Source organism: Drosophila ficusphila, unplaced genomic scaffold, assembly GCF_018152265.1.
Source record: "Drosophila ficusphila isolate 14025-0441.05 unplaced genomic scaffold, ASM1815226v1 contig_106, whole genome shotgun sequence".
Lineage (NCBI taxonomy): Eukaryota > Metazoa > Arthropoda > Insecta > Diptera > Drosophilidae > Drosophila > Drosophila ficusphila.
In genome coordinates, this window is record NW_025063993.1 from 2,859,277 (window position 1) to 2,874,062 (window position 14,786).

The 14,786-nt window shown below is 41.5% G+C and overlaps 1 protein-coding gene across 5 annotated transcripts; it reads left to right on the top strand.

Moving 5' to 3' along the window:
- Positions 1-326: 326 nt before the first annotated feature.
- Positions 327-14,210, top strand: LOC108088925 (protein Teyrha-meyrha). 5 transcript variants are annotated; one of them, XM_017186943.2, is made up of 9 exons: positions 327-697; positions 6,994-7,269; positions 7,405-7,558; positions 10,472-11,097; positions 11,154-11,312; positions 11,578-11,887; positions 12,221-12,491; positions 12,967-13,279; positions 13,461-14,210. In XM_017186943.2, exons 1-9 carry the CDS (start codon positions 581-583, stop codon positions 13,629-13,631), a joined length of 2,397 nt encoding a protein of 798 aa, XP_017042432.2. In that variant the 5' UTR covers positions 327-580; the 3' UTR covers positions 13,632-14,210. The 5 variants fall into 5 exon arrangements, with proteins under 5 accessions (XP_017042432.2, XP_017042433.2, XP_017042434.2 ...); XM_017186944.2 differs by having other exon boundaries at positions 12,967-13,222; XM_017186945.2 differs by having other exon boundaries at positions 7,024-7,269; positions 12,967-13,222.
- The last annotated feature ends 576 nt before the right edge of the window (positions 14,211-14,786 follow it).

Below are 14,786 nucleotides of genomic sequence, written 5' to 3' on the forward strand. Positions count from 1 at the left end.
TCCCAGGTGCTGGCAGACAAACAGGCGTACAATGGCCAACGGACAAACATGCAACCATTTTGGAATAATAATGCAGCGGCAAAAACAAACTCTGCGACTAAAGAGGTGAACATAATGTAAAAGTACTCCTGCTGTAGAAGTGGAAGTGTGCGCGAGCGGGACGGCGACAGCGCACTCAAACCGGTTGTGGCCACTGGCGAATCAGAAGCCGCGAGGCGTTCCACATCGACGTCGGCGCCGACTGCGCAGCAGCGAGGCTGGAGAAGAGGAAGCACACAGGCTGACTAACGGCAACTGGTTTCCAGTTGGGGCTCAGTTGGATTTCTGCAGCGCGTACGTGCGGGTGTTCTGTGTCGAACGAGTGAGAGCGAACAAAAAAAAGCAAAACGACAGTCAGCTGATCCGAGTTACCGTTTTACCGACGCGCAAATACAATTCCCAACCGCTTATTCAGGATACCAAGTGATCTTTGCATGTGCCAATACTGAAACAAAACCCGAAAGAAAGTGAGGTTATGAGTGCCCCCTAGTGCCAAATTAGTCTAAACCAAAACCAAAAATACAACAAAAACGAGCTGCAGATGGAAAGCAACGCATTTGGCAGCAGCCATTTGCCATCTCAAGCGCTCGTTGTCCTCTCGGAAGCCGCTTCCGGTTTGCATGAGGCTCTACGTGGACAACGTCCGTTTCCATCGAGAGTAAGTAGAGTCCAGCCCAGAAAGCTAACACACCCGGACAACTGCTGATTGGAATCGCCAATTCGATCCGATCCGATCCGATCGGACGGAGGGGACATATTTATGACAAATCATAAAGACTGGGGGCCGGTAGCCGAAATGCCGAAAGACGCTATAAATCAGCACACCGCTCAGTCAGGAGAATCGGCGGCGAAGGCAAAACTCTGACCGAAAGCCCACAGCAAACAAAACAATGCTGCATTGTAAAACAACAAATTCAACCAGAACTTCGAAGTGAACTTCCAGTTGGCGATGCGAATAGGGATGACAGCGTGATTGCGGATCATGCACTCAATTAACGATCCATTAAGGAGAAAGTGAAGAGAAAGCATTGCTGAATCCTTGTTTATGTGCTGTGAAAACCATTTTAGGAATAAAACTTCTTGGTTTCTTAAAGTCAAAATTCGATACCATTTAACCTAGCTGATATTAGGTAGTAAAATGGACAATATAAGGGAAATAATATTAAGTAGTTCTAGAATCTTAACAAGGATCCTCAGAGCCTTATGTAAAACAGTTATGGATTAAGCTCACTTGCAACAAAATGGAAATTAAATATTGTAACCTACACTTTGAGAAGTAATTGGATCGTATTACGGAATTGCGCTTAATATTACTACTACTAGTACTGCTTTTTGTATCCGATATTTCTTATATCTGGCTAGTATTACCCGATCACGCTGGCATTTCCAATGCCGCAGTCAGTCAAGAGGCAGATTCAGAGAGTTCGACGTCGCATTCCGATCAACGAATGCGTTTGCAAACGCCCCATTGTGTGTAGATTTTTGCGACGAACAGATTTATGATAGCTTCAATTCCGAACTCCGAGTCGGACCTGATGGAAGCGGGCAGCAGTCACTGCCACTGTTAACTACTGGCCCGATCCGGCAGAGGAGCTGCCATTTGATTTGGCTGGGAGTCGGCTCCTCCGCCGGTTCTCGGCCAGCTTCTGCTTATTTTGCTGCCTGTCATCATTGTAAACATGAGCAATGATCTTGACGCTGATGCTACAAATGATGAAGAACTCGAGCGCTGATGATGTTCGAACAGTCCGCTCTGGCTGCTTGCGAAACTGGTTATTCCAACTGGAGCTGGAGTCCGAATTGAAATTATATCTCTCCCTCTGCATAGCATTGAGTAGCGTTAAGATATGTTAAACATGACAACAATATGTCCCCGGCATCTAGAAGCGAGTTGGGTCGAAGGAAAAAGTATATTTTTTTAGTAGAAAAATAACAGTTTGTTACATAGAGCAAGGACTCGTATACATTTATGATTTTTTACTATGTACTATAATCTTTTGGGGGAATAATTTTTTAAAATTCTCTTAATAACCAAAAAATAAAAAATTGATCAAATTGCCTGGGTTTTTGCTCCATCTGCTAAAAATAACATTGGGATCTCAAAGATTTTTGATTTATAACCGTGGATATTCAAGGAAGTCAATTATCACAAATCATTTAAAGCTGGTTTGGTTTTTAGATTGATACCATGTTTACGCATAATATCAGAAAACTAATGATTAAGTGAATAAAATAAAAAATGGAAGCCAAGAAATACTACTTACCTTACATTCCAACTTCCCTACCAATTTGCATTCTTCCAATAACTACTGCTACGAACGCCACTGCACCACTCGCTTAGCTACCATTATTTATGAAACCATTTATAACCAAGCATAAGCCGAGCAATAAAAATTAATAAAAACAAGCCAAGCAAGCATATTAAATGCAATGTCAAATGGTTTAATGCGGGCCGGGTTCTCGTGCCACTTCTTCCCGCTTTTTGTGCACGGCCCTTTAACCACCAACCCGTCTGGGCGGGTCAAAAGCAGCGAAAAGAAACCCGGCAGGCACCATAACAATTTCGTTACCACAACGCAGCAGTAACAACAAAGGTAAACAGACTGACCCCTTCGAAAAAATGGCAGTGTGTCGAGTTGGGGTGGACAAAATTATGGGACTGAGACGGGCCGACATATGAAAAATAATTCTCTCTTGCCACTTATTGCCACAAAGTATGTGTAGGTGAGTTGTGTGCATATGCGACGGTGCGTTTCTGTGGGACTGAGCTTAATTTAATTTATAGCAATTTATCAAGATGGCAGTCTGCGTTCAAGGCAGCTAAATAGGAAGGCACCGAGGCGTTTAACGAGAAGCCCTTGTGGGGAGTATAATGTCCAAATGGTCACTGATAGCCGTCTTGAGGAATACCAAATAGTGGAATGATATTTAAAGTGAAAGTTTGTGAGAGACTTGCATTGGTCTTCCCAAGAAATCGATAGAAGGATATATAATTTTTTCCCGTAAAAGCCCAAAGTTGATTTTTTGAACAAGAATAAATATAAACATTTTAATGCTTAATAGTTTTTTTCCTCCCTAAGAACAGAAGTGGTTAAATTAGTGCACCCTTATAGAGGATTGTTTTTTGAGTATAACGCTAATAGCTAAGTTTTCAAATTTTGCTTCTTGAAGTTTGTTTTATATATCGTGCGTGTAAGATCATTTAAACAAAGTGAAAACAAAGTTTTCTGGTTAATCTATTAACTATTTCAACATGTTTAGCTTTCGTTTAGAAACGGTTAAAAGTATTTTATTACTTTTCATTAGTACCTTAAGATTGGCCCTAAACATTTACAAAGGAATTAATCTTAGTATTTGTTTTACTATTTTACCATCTTATAAATTAGTAAGAGCTGTTTTAAAAAGAAAAAAAATAAAAAACAAGCTAATTTCACTACTTTTCCCTTTAGTCAATTGACGCCTCAATTTAGGCTACGCATTTTGGTACCAGCTCAATTTTCCGCTTCTTAAGTTCATTCGCCACGAAAAAAGCAAAAGACGAACAGGTCGCAGACCGCCATAAACATTTAGTTTGCGAAAATGGCCAATTGCTAAACGTTTTTAGCATTGCCAGCCTCTCCAGCTGCAGGCTTCAGTTCGATTTGAGCCTCGTTTACTCCGTGTTAGTGCCACAAATTGAGATTTATTTGTGGTGTGTTGAAAAGGCCAAGTTGTTTGCTTTACGAGTGTCCGTCTGCTGTAGCTGGGCCGTGTTTTATGGCCAAGTTAAGCGAAATTGGCAATTGTATGTAGACAATTGCTATTTGCCACTCGTTATCGTGTTGTTGTAATTAAGCTGTTATTGTTGTTGGCTGTTATGTGTTGCTTGTCCGTCGCTGCAGCTGAGAGTTGCACTGAATTGGTTCGAGTATTCCGAGGGGTCGTGGAGAACGCCAATAACTCAAGTGTTAAAGGCAAACAGAACGAATTTATGCAAATCTGAGCGCAGTCATCCCCTCTGGCGGATAAGGAATGCTACAATTTGGGATAACAAATCACCCGCCCGGCGCTAATAGAAAAGCAAACAAGGAGCTGGAGGGCTGAGCACTCCACTTTCCAGGGGGTGGTGCCACCACCTGCTCCTGCACTGGAAAAAGTAACCATGCTTCTCATTTCATAATATTTCATTTATTTGCAAATAAGACTTTAGTTTAATAGTTTATTGATTTGAAATCGGATCGGAATAAGCTAAAAGGTTCCATATTTAGCAAGAAATTCGAAATGTATTAAATAACAGTAGTAACTTTGATATCATTTGTTAAACCATGCTTAGTATTGTATCAAAGGTGTGTTTGAATAGGTTACTCCTGTATACTCCCTATTAAGGTAGTTTTAATAAATATCTGCTTAGAACCCATTGGTGTAACACATTTAAATTGGGGTTTCTAGTTCAAATTTCGAAATGAAACTTTTTTTGTATGTGTACAACAGCTTTGCACTGATTAACGGGCATAAATCAATAGGCGGAGTCCTCGCAGGAAATTGTTCCACACGTATTGAGTTAAAAAGTCATTTGGAATGAGAGTGCCAAGCGGTTGACCACTTCTGTTGGGGGTTTTCCAATCCACGCCAGGACCCCCAAACAGCTTCTGGTTGAACTGCAGACTTAGACAAAGTGCAACTCATGCGGTTGCAATTCCCATTCCCTCCATCCGGCTGACTTGCAACATTTTAAACCTAATGAGCATGGGGATGATATGCCGGGTGATTATTCAATCTGATATGGCAACATATGTGGCAACAGCTCGCCCCAAATCGAGGTGCTAATTTCTCTTGATAATCCTTAATTTATTGGATTCAAGTTGTGTGCAGAGTGTGACCAGGATTACGACACAAATTAACAAGGACGTGGGACCAGATTAACCAAAAGTCGAAGAAGGGATTTTCCGGTCTAATTAATGAGATCGATTGTCCAAACTTTAAATATTTACTGCCAGTAAAGTAAGCATTTTGTTTTCTCAAACCTATTTTTTTTTGTTTTGAATAGCTAAGTACCTAAATAATATATGTATTGTTACAGTTAATGCATCAAAAGTATTTCTTTTTTTAGACACAAGCTATAAGAAATTTGTTAATGTTTAATTATGCTCTGACGTTTATTTAACCGGAATCCTAGTTCAATAAATATGATTTCGAATGGACGATCTCAGAGGATATCCGAAAACATACACGTTTCCTCTGCTAATACTTTCCCTATCATTTTCTCACACATTTTTTGCTGCAAAAATACTTTCTTTGGCAGACAAATTTGTATGTAAATTTTTCCATACGAAAGTTTGCCACGTTTAAGGGGTCGGGATGGACCGGGAGTGTGGGTGAGGGTTAATACTTGTCACACATGTCGCTGCTTATGTTATACTCATATCTTGTCTGGGTTCTAACCGCCGCTTAACACTCGTCAGCCTCAATTTGTTAGGAACGTTGAACGTTCTGTGGGTTATCTTCAGGGGACGAACTCCCCCCACTTTTGAAAATCCCAACTCACCCTCCCCATGTTACCCATATCATTTGCCAAAGTCTTTATGTATGAGTTTCAGAATGGAGAAAGTGGGGGGTTGTAAGCATTTTTCTCGTTATTTTACACCCCATTGGAAGTAAGCTGTCCCCCACCTTCTCTTTGAAATTGACACAGTTTATGGCAGTGTTCGATATCGTAATTCTAAAATCTCTCAATTTAACATTTATTTGCCGTAAATTAAACATTTTTGTGCATAATTTATATCGATGCAAATCCAACGCCGCACTTTGGGGCGATTTCCGACGCGACTCTTGGGAATTGGATTAAGTTCCGCTGTAATCTTCCTGAGTTTTCACAGTATCTCGGCTCGGCATATGTTACCTATCCGGAAACGTTTTTCGTGTTTAAGCCTCCACCTTCCATAATTGGCTAATTTTAACGCCAAGTCATGTAGCACACATAATTTGTTGTGGGTTCCGATGCTTAGACTCCAGTAATGCGCATATTTAACGCTTAAATTTAACGCTCACTTAACTTTTTAAAAATTTCCGTTTGAGTGGCAGTCAGTAAAGGAACATCTAGAAATTTAGGACCACTTTTATGGTTAATCATCTTGAGATGATATTGTTAAGATTTGATCTAGCTTCCCTATCTATTTTTCATGTTTCTTAGCCGTTTCAGATTATAGTGCCAACTATGTCAAATGAGTTTCTTTTGGTTTATTGTGTTAGTTTATATTGAAACTACAATATACCAAACTTACAATTAAAAGGTTAATGAAAAATTTCTCAGAATTGTTTTTATGAAAATTATATATATATATGCTTATCCCGATTTTGTATTTACAGTCCGCAAAAATGCGAAAGCCTGCATAAGCTAGCTATTATTCGAGTTTATACTTACTTGAGTGCATAGAATAAAAAAAAATACAGCATTTCGGAACATTAAATTTGTTTTGAAGTTGGTCCTTTGATTACGCTACTAAGGTGGATTCGTTCTAGTCCAGATATTTATATGTCAAAACAAGTATTCGTTTGGGTCTGACCTAGAGTTAAACAAAATGTGGTAAGGAATTCTTTCTTCCTTGGTGCATTAGGCTTAATTTAAGCTACAATCTATAAAAAAAGTTCCTTCTTTTAATTTTTAACTCAAAATCGTTTGATCTTACCTGTGTTTTAAAACAAACGAAACATATTAATTTAAAAATGAAAACAAGAATGTGTAATAATTGAAGAAAGTAACAACATAAACGCCAATTCTTTATCCCTTAAAACTGTTCCTTTGAATCAGGGGAATTAAAACTGCGTAGTTCCGTAGTTTATGGTATTAGCATTTCGTTTAATTAATGAAATACATATATTGCGAAAATCAATCGAGAGTGAAATATAATAGTGAAATCGCCGTAACTGCCTGACTCTACAACAATCTCCCCGCTTCTCTCCAACTTTACCCCGTAGGTAATCCCTTTCGATTTCCCCCTCTTGCAGTTACCTGACGCCAAAGACCTCCACAACATGTCACTAGTCGGCAACTACTTCAACCCGCACCTGCTGCTCAACCACGGGATGCTGGTGGCGAACGGAGCGGCGGCGGCGGCAGCGGCGGCGGGAGCGGGACCGGCGAGCTACTTCGCCAGCGACCGCTCGCCGCTGGGGAAGCCGTCGGTGCTGTCGAACTTCTCGCTGCCGTCGGCCTTCTCGCCGCCCAAGTACATTGGCATATCGCTGGACCAGGTGAGTTGGGTTCGGGGAGCTCCTCCTGGAGAGCGGAGGCGGGTGGATCTGGGGAGAAGCCCTGATGATGGGCCGATAATCGGCGCGAGATTGACACTTGTCATAATGGGATTTGCACTTCGATATTCCCTGCAGAATCTGTTCAACGGCAGCGAGTCCTTTCGCACGGACTCGGCCAGCCCCACATGCACATCGCACGAATCCATGGAGGGATCACAGGATTACGACGCCGTTGAAAAGGGTGAAAGTCCGCGCAGTAATAATTCTCAGGATCCCAGGGATTTGAGACGTAAGTAGGGTTGCCCTGCCTCTACCATATTTATTTAGCAAATTTAAGTTCACAAAAAAATTTGCATGTCTGCGATAAAAGGAAGAACGCCGAATTAGGGGATTTCGATTTCCCTTTTTGCTGATAAAAATCGCCGGGCGTATTTGTTTCAATTTTACTTCTGCTGCGCAATTTTAACGCTTCAGTAGGTTAACTTTGACTGGCAGGCGTAAGGACAGCGACAGGACCTCTCCCCCAGCCCCACTTCAATTTGTTTTTTATTAGTTTTCTCGAGCTGAGGTATTTTGCCTTAATTTCGCATATTTACCTGGGGGTTGTTCCTGCGCTTCTCGGCCTTCAATTCGTGTCTATACTTTCTGAAAATGTAGGCTAAACCGAGTTGGCTGCAAATGCGTCGCTAATTGGTTCGGCAAAGCTGTTCGAGTTAAGCGCCTTATGACAAAAATCGGGCGGCAGCATATGAAAATGATAAATATGAATGCAAATGAACAAAACAAATTCGAAATGTAAAAGGCAGGGACGGGGTTCTAAGGGGGTTTTACAACAATTGGTTGTTAGGCGAAACAATTATGTTCAACTTGTGCTAAATTGCATTGACTAAATATTACACTCTTTCGATTCTCAATTTTGAGTAGGACTTATTTGGGAAATATTAAAACTTCTAGTTTATAATATATTTTTTTAAATTGTTGTAAGGCTTCCATATTTCGACACCCCTGTTCAACACACAGACAACTCTTTATTTAACTTTAGGCAATTATTTGCCTTTCGACTTAAGCCGGAAAACCAGTTTCCCCTCACCGACCCACCACCCATACTCAACATGTGGATTTGTGTTTGGGTTCCGGATTATGCCAGTAGTCGTGGATAGACAGGAGACCCATAAATTAATTCCGATAAATAATACACTTTTAATTAGCTGAAACTGCAGCGCAGGCGAACATCTATCAATGTGCTAAACTAACTAAACGTAAACAGGGAGCCGAGCTCAATTTAACCCCTTTCCCGTGCAGAAGTCAAAAGGGCATGTCGCAAATTCAAAGGCAGCCAAGGGTTAAGAAGAAGGGTGCATGTCGTAAGTGTTTTAAATGGCACAAGGATGCTCGGCTGGAGCAGGCTTATTGAAATGTAACATCAACCCCGTTCCAAGGAGCCAGCCACTTGACTACAAAGTCAAACCGACCGCACATCCTTTGAGGCTCGTGTTCGGCACACGAAGACGTCCTTTCGTCCTGGGCTAATTACTCATCCACGACATTGTGGCCACTCTTCTGAGGCAATTATGATTCCCAACCACCCCTCGAGATCCCATAATATTTGCTCATTTATTGTCGGCAGTTGGACACACTTTTTCGGTTTGTTCCTCGATTCGGTGGCTCAAAGGATGCGCAAGTGTTGCAAATCGCTTTGATTGCATTGTTTGCCTTTGTTATGACGAGCGTTATTATTTTTGGGTCCCTCCGCGGTTTTTGTTACTCCGATGATGTATTATATTGAATGCACACTTGGAATTTTCATATTAATTTCCGCAATATTAATGGCATCTACAACCAAGGCAAAAACTCTGTTTAGAGGCCATAGTCATATTTCACGAAACGACATATGAAACGCCCATTTATTGGGTGGGGAAAATTATGAAATAACATCGTTGAACACGTGGCACTAAAGGGGGTGAAGTTGGAAGTTATAGAACACCAAACATTTTTAAAAGTCTAGTCAGTCATGAACAGGCATTGGCATTTAAATTTTGAATAAGTTTATGACATTTTGTGGCGTTCCTAGAGATAGTTTTTATTTGAATTAATTTAAAAGTTATGTCCAAGATACTTCAAAAAGATATAATTTTATTATAGAGAAATAAAGGTAATTGCTTGTTTTAATTATATTGCAAATACATTTAATAAAAGCTCTTAATAACAATAAATAATTGTTTAAATCGTTCTGATTTATTTATGGAACATTTTAAACTTAAACGTTTCCAAAAGCGAAAGTGAGAGGTGGAATTAATGTCCAACGAGCTGCTAAGCTAATTTGAACAAAAGTCACGACTCTGATGTAGCTCTATATAAATTAAGCATATCCATTCGACTGCGTCTGATGGGCGCGGTTAACCGACATATTTTGTTGAACAATATTTTAGAAGAATATAAATAAAGCCGTTGTGCCAGCCATTCAGCAATTGTAGTTGGCCTGGTCGACTGGGACTATGCCGACCATATTGCGATATATTTATTGTAATATTATTTTAATTGCCGGGTCGCAGTCACGTGCAGAATGGCGGACAGATTTTGTTTGGCGGGCTTGCTGAAAACAGTTTGTATTTATTGTGGTTGCCGGTGGCTTATTTTTTCGCCTGTGGCTGCCGAATTACGTGGGGTCGACGTGTGTCTGACATCAGGAATCCTGCAGCGGAGTTGTGTGATGGCTGCTGCTTTTGGTAGCAATCCAGATTCTCTTCGAGAATTACGAGCTCCAATTAATGTGTTCCGACGTGTTGAAAAAAGGAATGGGGCAATTAGAAAATGGATGGAAAATTTATGCGTAGGCCAAAGGATGGGGAGGTGCACTTGAAAAAATCAATGGCACAACATGCATTGAATAAAATATTATATAAAACTGAGAAATTATTAAATGTTTTCCGAGCTACAGACATTCTTTTAAAATTCAAACTGATTGTATGTATTTTTGGGCTTTAATTTAATCTCCTCATTAAAGGACTTTCTGTGTGATCCTTTAGAAATTGTTAACGTATAAATATCCCATATTCAAAAATTCAATACACTCCCGCAATTTTCTGCCAGTGCAGGGAAACCAATGCATGGCCGTAATTTCCAATTTTATTGCTCCACCACTTGATTGATGACCGTGAGCTTGACTAGAATTTACCCATGGAACTCTCCTCTTTCCCCACAGATCTGCACAGTGCGGGGAAGGGCCACCAGGCACTGGCCACCTCCTCGTCGGCGTCCAGCTCCTCGTCCTCCTGCTCGACCAGCAACCCGGCCATCAGCACGGCGACCAGCAGCGTGGCCGTTTCGATGGCCAGCCACCTGGCCGCCTCCTCGCCGCACCACCACCCCCACACGCACGCCCACTCCCACTCGCACCCGCACCCGCTGGCCCACCCGCACGCCCACTCGCACCACCACGGCCACCACGTAGGCGCTCCGCCGGTCTCCACGGCGGTGACGACGCACCACCACATGGCCCACCCGCACCCGCTCTCGCACCACCACGCCGCCCACCACGCGGCCTTGGCCAGCCTGAGCATGGCGGGTCTGCGGGCGGTGCCGGGCGGCCTGAGCCTGGTCAGCGGACTCCAGGCCGCCGCCGCCGGCGGAGCCATCCCCGAGATGTGCCCCGTCTGCGGGCTGAAGCTGAGCGCCGAGGAGTGGCACTCGCACTTCCTCACCGAGCTGGACAGGCTCTACAAGCTGAGCGCCGGGTTCGAGCGGGCCAACCTGCAGGCCACCTACATGTTCGCCCCTCCGTGTCCCGCGCAGGAGAACGCCATCCGCACCAGCCACAACCGCTGGGAGGTGGGTGCTCCTTCTAAATATCCCGTGGATGGATCTAACTTTGGTTTCTCTTGCAGACCTTCCAGAGAATACGGAACAACCGCCAGAACCGCCTGAGACTCAAGGTCCGGAAGCGCAAGTACGGCGAGATGTACATGATGGAGAGCCTCTACTGCAGCAGTTGCCCCATCTGCAAGAGGAAGTACGCCTTGGAGACGGGGAAGATTCCTCCAGAGGTAAGATAAATAACATTATAGTTAATTGCCTGAAATGGAAACTATAAAATAATCCTATTTTTTACGGCAAATTGTTTAAGTAATAGAAAATTAATGGGTTCCATTAGTTACATATAGGTTTCTTAAACACATCAATTTTATTTTAATCTTGAAAAATTTTGATTTTTTAACTTTTTAAACTTGTTTAGAAGGAATTTCCGTGCCACCTTTATATAAAAAACATAGGAAAGTTAATTAATGGGAAAATAACTATATGTATTTTTAGGACGATGTCAAATCGCAGGAGGAGATCGAAACGGTTGATGTGGAGAGCTGCAACGACGACGTGCCCGACTCGGGATCGGAGATAGCCACTCCGGGATCAGGGTCATCCGCCACCGTTCTGCCGCCGTCCAGCATGCACAACAGCAATGCGCAGCCGGGCAAGCTGGACGGGATCCTCTACCGGACGGGCTGCGTGATCAACCAGAAGGATCCGCATCCCGACGAGCAGGACGTGAGCACCAACGTGGCGACCGCCAGCAGCAGCAGTTGGCCCGGCGAGGTCAACGCCCCACCCCAGGCACATATCAGTGGTGGGTTTATAATTCACACTCTTTTATAAAAAGTAACCCTAGTTGTATTAACTTAATGTGGTTGTTAAGGTTTCTATTGGAAGATAATTCATAATAGCTTAGGGATCACAATGGTGTATCCGAAATATGGAAAAATAAACATAATCTCTTTATACTATGTTAAATTTTCCTTTCTTTACCTTGAGCAAAGCTTTAAAATGTATAATTTCGGTATAGGGTCGAGTTTCTTATACAGTTAAGATATATAATTTTCTTTGCTTTCATTTTATCATGTTCATAACTTACCCTGTGTAATAATACACCTGTAATTAATATCTTCCGATTTACCCTCAGTTAAAAACGTCAGCGAGCTGTCATCTACCACACATCACTACTACAACGCCGATTCCTGTGGCGTGGGCGTGAACGACAACAACAGCAGCAGTAGCACCAACAACAACGGCGGAGGCAACAACAAGGACCTAATGATGGACACGGCCTCGTGCCAAAATGATAGCGACGAGGATGTAATTGTGGACGACGACGACACCGTCAAGATGTCGAGCAAAATCAATTACAGCAAGATTCCACGTCGGCAGGAGGAGCAGAATGTGGGCAGCAGCAGGTAGGACGGTCACTTTGAACTTAAATGTAGTTCTGGTATAAATATAGGGCACCCTTTGAACCGTTAATAATATTTCAGTTTTAGTATTTAACTTTTTAAACTGTGCAATATCAAAAAGTATATTCAGGTATTTTTTCGTATATTTGTCGCCTTAGTCTGTTGCTTAAAATTCAAATAGAATAAGTTCTAAGTTAACCCCCAATACAAAGAAGGCTTATAAAACCAGCCATTTAATACAAATGTATCTTCTATATCTGCCTTGATATAAATTTATACTTTTCTGATTTAAATACGAAATTCTGTTGTATAAAAACATTAGATCAAGAGTGAGCTTTAAAATGCTAAACTTTTAACTGTACACTCTCTTCTTAAATTCTATAAGTATTTAAGAAGAAACACAAATTAAAAGCAAGAAAAAGACAACCCAAAACATTCGAGATCAATTCTCACTGAGGATATCTTCTCCATTTTGTAGATCCCTTGAGAACATATCGCCCATGGAGGAGCGACCGCGCTCGGAGCCGCAGGTGAGCAGCACCGATCCGGGACCGATGGACATATCTCACAGCAACAGCAGCAACAACAATAATAACAACAACAACAACAACAACAACAGTAGTAGTAACAACAACAACAACAATCCGGCGTCAAAGTACGCGGAGAGCATGGAGAACAGCCTGTCGCAGTTGTCGTCGATGGGCGTGCCGGGATTAACGCAATTGGACTCAAAGGTGGGAATTAGTTCGGATTTAAAACCGGACGATGAAAACAAGTGTTTCATTTGTAAGGTAATTTCTCAGTTTGCTTCAGTTTTCTCTTTACTTCGAGCACGATCTGTATCCCCTCAGTCCCTCCTAACTTTCGCTTTCCTGTCCAGTAACTTCTGTTAGTTAATGCACAGACAACATTATCCTCACCCCTTCAAGGTTATGTCTATAATTGGGTACACCTTTTCTTAACTATTTCAAGACAGGCATAAAGGATCTCAATACGGATGCGTTCCTGCGCGGTCGTAACTTTTATTTCCACCAGAGTTGTGCCAACGTGATGAGCAGCTACCGCCTGAACAAGGAGCTGCTGAGCCAGGCCCAAAGCCAGCAGAGGGCGGTGGGAGGAGGAGGAGGTGGAGGGGGGTGGTGAGGCGGTGGCCGCCACGGCAACGCCCCGCAGCCTTTCGCCCGCCCAATCGCCGCAGCAGAGCGTTCCGCAGGCCATGGAGTGAAGGGAGGAGCCGGGGGGCCGAGCTGACAATTGCAATCCAAGCGTGAATTTATTAAAATTAATTAATAACATATTGTATTTGAGGTAGCTAATGAAGCGCGACGAGCAAATTGACGTTTAATTGGGCATCCCCAAAGTAGGCAACACCCTCGCCCACCAAAAATATAAAAATCAAATGTTTTTGCCCTGTATAAATTCTACATGTAAAATTAATTTGTTTTCGTTTTAAATGCAATTGGTTTTTTGTAAAAGAACGTTTTAGTGCAATTTTTGTGTTGCCTTCTCACCTGTCATATAATTATGTGTACTTTAATGTATCGGTTTGTATGTATTCGTAATTTCCCTGAACGTGCTATAATTGTTAAATGTTTGATTGATAACGAAACAAACAATATACGATAAATGAGATTAAATTATCATCTCTAAGTAAACACTAGTTGTAAATTCTTAAGCCCTGAATTATTTATGAAAAATCAAATAAATACACGAAAATACCAACAATGTCGGCTAAATGATGGAATTAATGGGTAAGTAATGGGAGAATAGTAATCTAAAAAGGTTTAAACTAAGATTAGGTAAAGTAATAATATCATTTTCTATAGGTACAAGGTGAAACGTGTTTATTTTTATCGATGGATCTCTGTATTCTGCATTAAACAACAATTAATCTTTAATATAGCAAGATAATGGTTTTGTAAATAATTCAAAATTTAATTTTAAGACCATTAAAATGGGAAAGTTTTTTTTTTATATTTTTGTTCTTAATTCCAAAATCCTTAGGTGTATTGCAATCCCATTATCGTGATACCCAATAATTCCAAAACAATAATTCTGGACTGCAGAAGCTTTTAAGTGTAATATATTTCTGTGCATAAAGCTTCCACAAGCTCTATCAGTTTAGCAGTGGAAATTTTTAAGCTGATTACAATTTGCCGACAGAACATAAAAATATGATCAACAACAACAACTCAAATGCATCAAGTGTCATTTGGAAAATGATTTACATGCAAGAGATACAATGTGCATTTATGTGGTGTTGTAATAAGATAGGACTTGTGAGATTTCAGAAAATAA